The 5,464-nt window shown below is 46.3% G+C and overlaps 1 protein-coding gene across 1 annotated transcript in view; it reads right to left on the bottom strand.

The window, feature by feature from the left end:
- Positions 1–2,201, bottom strand: part of PURA (purine-rich element binding protein A) — a 6,608-nt gene extending 4,407 nt beyond the window's left edge. The window contains exon 1 of the mRNA XM_005881120.2: positions 2,179–2,201. Coding sequence (XP_005881182.1) covers positions 2,179–2,201 — 23 coding nt within the window. The remainder of the gene's footprint in view (positions 1–2,178) is intronic.
- Between the last annotated feature and the right edge of the window lie 3,263 nt (positions 2,202–5,464).

The raw sequence follows: 5,464 nt of genomic DNA, 5'->3' as shown, positions 1-5,464 counted from the left end.
TGCGTGGCAGCTGCTGCTGCTGCCGCCACCACTGTGGCTGTCGCTGTTGGCCAGACCCTGGGCGGCCTTGGCCCGGATAGTTGGGGGACTATGGGTGAGAAGAGAGCTGCCATACTAAGCATAGGGAGCGGGCCTGAGCTCTGCTTTCCAGTGACCCCAAAGGGATGTGGGGGTAGGGGCCTGCGCAGCGCAGCAGAGCCCTCTGCAGAGAGGGACACCGAGTCACGGCCACCCCTCCCCTGCAGGCCCCAACAAGACCCAGACCCAAACCCAGAACGGCCCACATGCCGCCAGGCTGGGCTGTCTCCTACCGCAGAGCCCTGGCCGCAGAGGAGGGTGAGGAAGAGGAGAGGTGGTGCAGCAGTAACCCTTAGCTGCAGAAGGGGCTGCCGGGGATGAGGTCGGGGCGCCGGCAGCAGTGGCGCGGAGCAGCAGACACCTAGCCGGTCCCTCCCCTCGCTCCCGCCGCTCCCCCTCCCAGCGCAGCGGCTCTGGCCTCAGATGATCCCGCTCCCCCCTCCCCCCAACCGCAGCCCCGCACAGTCGGGCGGGCGCACTCACCGGCGGGGGGAGCTGAGCAGAGGACAGCGGCCGCACCAGGGCCGGGGTGCCCGCAATGCCTGTTCCAGTGGGCTATGCCCTTCCCCCCAAACAACAATCAAAAAGAAACCCCCCAATCACCCAAAAACCTTCCACCAGCCCGCTTTGGGACCCAGACTGCCTGCCTACCTCCCCCTCCTCCTTCCGAGGTTTGGGGAAGGGGGGCAACTCTGCTTAGGGCTCAGCCCAGTCTAGGTTGCTGGCCAGCTCTGCAGATGAACCAGGCCCTGCCGAGCCTTCAGACCCTAGCCCACTCTTCTTCCTCTCTGGAAGGACCCAGAATGGAGGAGAAAATCAAGCAGGCTTTAGGATATTCACGAGCTAAAAATGCCAGGAATTTCCTGGGAAACGCAGTTCCTTACGGGATTCATTAACACAGGTTCACTCATCATTTTGCCCCTCCCAGAAACTCCCGAGTGTCAAGGAGAGCCCCCACCTCTCAAAAAGTAAAACATTAAATGATTGCTGCTTTTTTAGGCAGACAGCTAGGTTACCGACCATTAGTTAACCAATGAGTCTTTGGACAGTGACAGCTAAAGGGGTTGTCTCTAGTCTCAGAAATCATTGATTTTTCTCTTCCTACATTTGAGGCATAATCTAAGGCCTATTTTCCTTCTCCAAAATATATAGCGAATGCTCATAACTACCTCACTGCAGCCTGCAGTCCTAACAGCTGTAGGAAAGCTAAGGCCTATCTCCAGAGGACCCCCTGCCAATGTCCCTACCCTCTACCCATCACCTTCTACAGGGGGCTCAGAAGGTACAGACCTAACAGCCCTAATCCTGACTTTCTCAAGCATGGATTGCTGCCTCCATCCTGAGAAGAGTATGCCTATCCCATCAATGGGTTCCATTCCCACTGAGCATACTGCACCCCCTCCAGTAAGGAGACTTGTCTCCCTCACTCTTAGCCCTGGAAACAGCTGAGTACATGGCTGCCCAAGCTTCCTGGAAAAGAGAGGGGTGAAAATAGTACTAATGATCAAGAAACCCAGACCAGTCCAAGGTATAAGCCTTGTCAATACCTGAGCCTTCAAAGCCCTAATATTTCCCTTCGCAACATCCTGGGCAAACCTGCCTGCTAGGTATCCACAGCTTTCTTTTTCTCTTAGCAAGGGCCCCATTCTACCCAGCATTAGTTACTTTAGCTCTAGGCTGACGTTCGCTACTCCTATTCAAGAGATAACAGGGCAAAAAGCACCCTGGCTACCAAAGAGCCAACTGAGGTAATCTTGTGAGCCAGCTCTAGAATCACTCACCTGGCCAGTGGTCCTGGAAATGACTTCCTAATGGGGAAGCCCACTAAGAGGTAGAAATCCAGGCTTTGGGCACCATAAAGAACTTGCCCTTAGTTTGGGGGGCATCCTCCAGTATCACATAGTTCCCTTTCAATGCTGATTTTCCTGCACTCCCTCTCCTGTCGGGAAGGGGACGTAGGAACTATAAGCGCACTTCGAGCCACACAGAAAAACATATAAAGAAGCGGAGGCTTCTCCAGGCTCCCATAGTAGCGATCAGGACCCTGGATAGACCCCAGCCCCAAACGGACGCAAACGCTGAGTGGCAGGGTCTCCTTACAGAACCCAGCGGAGCAGGGACATTTTGGTACCACTTGTAAGCTGAGGGTAAGATCTGGTGAAGTCCGAGCTAGAAGAGTCGCTGCTCTTCCTCAAGTGTTTATCCTGCGCTATACCAAGCTCTTGCCCCCTCAGAAGGGCGCAAGGCAGCAACAAACCCAATAGGATTGCGATGAGGGGGCACGCGCCAACCCGCCAGCCTTCTTCCGTGCTAATGGTCACTTCCCCAGGGCAGAAAACTAGGGCTTTAAGCAGTCAGCCTTCTTGGAACACCTTTGGAGTCTAAATTTCTTGCCCTGTCCCAAATGATTATGTTCAGGGGTTCTGAAGCAATTTTAGTTTGGGAATGTTCTGATTTTCTGAAAAAGTGTATCCAGGAACCGAGTTCTTAGTTCCCCAGTACAGAAGTAACTGATGACATTTCTAGACAAAACATAAGTTAAATATCATTTGAACGATTAAACTGGGAATATTAAGCTCAAATAATCAAACAACTGAAACCTGGATCTCTCTGCATAAATATGTACTTACTTATTTTATGCTATTTATTCTACATGTATATATATAAAATTTTTGCTATTATAAACCAGCTTCCCACCTACTTTTTAAATGTATCTAAAAAAGCAAATGAGAGTAATGCCTTTTCCAAAAACAATTCAATGAAAAATTTGATATTTAGTACATTTTTTCACTGCTCAAACAAGAGTTAATTGTAGGATAAGCCCTGTAAATCTGGACTTTTGGTCAGATTGGGAGGGTGGTGAAAGGTAGTTTTTCTTAGGTTATAGAATACAGTAGCCTTAAAAAGTTAATCTAAGAAGAATGAATAATGACTCAGGGAAAGTCTTAAAACAAAAAGTATGAACCTTAAGTAGAATTTCAAAGTCAGATTTTCATCCTAACATTGAAAATCCATTAGAAAATTTGTGGATTTAAAATGACTTCTAACCATTGGTTAACTACCTAAACAATATACTAACTTGGTAAATGAAAAGCCAGTTTTAGTGTCTATCTGTTTAAATATGTAATTTTAAAATAAGTAGTTGTAAATTTAAAATTTCAATGCAATGTAGGAAATAGAAAGAAAAACGAAATATATTATATTAATATGCAACAAAATGTGTTAATGAAAAAATCATAAAAGATTCCCTTTTTCAAAGTATGCTTACATTAAAAAATGATAAATGTCTCTAGATTTCTTGTGCTTTTAGTAACACTAACAGACATTTTGAAGAGAATAGATTGCTTTATTTTTAATCCCATCATCTGTCTTTAACAAACTCTTACCAACAAAAAATTGTTTGCAAGTGAAACAGACATTAGGCAAAACCAAAAAGAAAAAAGCCTCAATTTCCCTCAGCCTGAACTATGGGTGATTCTGAAATAACCTAATTCAGCTTTGCTTTTTAAAAGTAAAAATTAGCACACGCATTTATAAAATAAACTTGGAGACGGGGGATCTTCTTCTGGATAATAAGCCCTTTTGATTATAGAGTTTCCAATAGAAACAATATACGATTAATATTTCACAAAATCACAATTTCTAAAATAAAAGAGAACAAGAACACTAAAACATGTTTTCAAGTGCTGCTTAGGTTAAATGCCTGTCTTAAACTAGACAATTATCTTCAATATCCAAATCATTAAAACTGGAATGTTGTACTGCAAGTGTTCAAAGTGGAGAAATTACCACTTCTCATGGCTATCTACCAGAAAAATTATGGGAGACTCTCAAGTAGATCTTAACATTTAATGACAACAACTAAGGCTAATAGTAATATTATTTCACCAATCATTTTAAAAAATGCGCATCCCCTTTCTATAGCTCACCTGAACTTTAATATTATGCCTCTTCAATGCTATTTTAATGCGTAGGGTTAAAGATATAAATTTAAAATTTAAAATCTGAAGAGAACAATCCATGTAATAGAATCTTCGCCTTTCACAAAACGTTTTCATTTTAAGCATTCTCAGAAGAGTTAAATAAACCTACCACACATTCTAAATTAGACAAAAATTTTCAGAAAACTGACATTTTATGTACCCAACAGGTCCAAACAGAACCAATGCAAAGGTCAATAGCTCTCTCTCTTCCGGAAGATACTTAAATGGTTTTACTAGTACCCAAAGGAATGAAATCAGCAACTCCCTCCACACACTAATCAACACTCCAATTTTCAAAGCCGAAATTTGAAAACGTCCGTTTGGGAGGGAAACAGTGGGGGGTCTTGAAGTAATTAAAAAAAAAAAAGCCTTTTCTTTTCTGACAGTCTACCCAAAGCTGTCAAACCCAATTTAGCCTATTGTAAAGCACTAGAACCTCCCTTCCAAGGACGCGAGACACAAACACAGATACCGCTGCAAAAAGCTGCCCCAAAGCGCCTGGTCGGACAGAAACGTAAGGGGCCCAAATAAGAACGAATTAGAACCCTCAAGAGGGTCTGCAGAGACAGCGAGATTAAGGTGGCATTTATTCAGGGGTAGACAACGAACCAAAGAAAGTTGCCCCAGTCGGACTCTTGGGCCTTTCTCTATCCAAGTTCAGGTTCAAGGCAGATATATCTGCGGGGGTGGGAGGTCCCTGGGTCCTTTCCCCTACACACATCTCACCCGCCTCTGGAGCCCACTGTTGCTCAAAGGGAAGCCCCTCCGGCTTCACAACCATTCCTTTGGCCCCCATCAAAGGCAGAGGAGGCTGTTGAGCTGACCTAGCTCTGTGGGGCAGCAAAAATGCCTTGCGCGGGCCACCCATCCTTGGGCCTGGCTTCATCTGCGATGTCAGCATGAATGTTATTATTTTTCATTTTTACAACGAATCCTGGGCGGGTGTTTTTTTTTAGGGGGGGGGGAGGGGGAGGTTGAACACAGGAGAGGAGGGGTTGGTAGTGGAGCCTAGAACCCTCCTTCCCCTCCCCTTCTGCCAGGGTTGCTGTGCAGGGAGTGTCGGCCACGTTTGGCGCACTGTCCCAGGCCCCGGGCGAAGGTGGCCAGGGAAAATAGGGCTTAGGGATTGCTAAGCAAACGGGCACCACTGGTGGTCTCCAGTGCCTGCGGAGGTAGGATTGTTTTCTTTCTTTAAGGGGCGTGTTGTTTTGTTCTTTTTTGGAGGTGTTCATTCTTGCGCGACGGGGGAGGGGGGGCGTTGCTGCACTGCCAGGGTCTCCCGAGGGAGGGTGCGGGGATGTCTAATACACAGACATAATTACTAGTACAGTAATTATTCCTGGGGGGTAAGAAGGCGATTAGAGGGACGGGGTGGGCTCGAGCTGTGGCAGTGGCCGCAGGAA

Source organism: Myotis brandtii, unplaced genomic scaffold (assembly GCF_000412655.1).
Source record: "Myotis brandtii unplaced genomic scaffold, ASM41265v1 scaffold668, whole genome shotgun sequence".
Lineage (NCBI taxonomy): Eukaryota > Metazoa > Chordata > Mammalia > Chiroptera > Vespertilionidae > Myotis > Myotis brandtii.
Note: the sequence above shows the minus strand (reverse complement) of the source record. Positions and strands in the feature narration are given on the sequence as shown.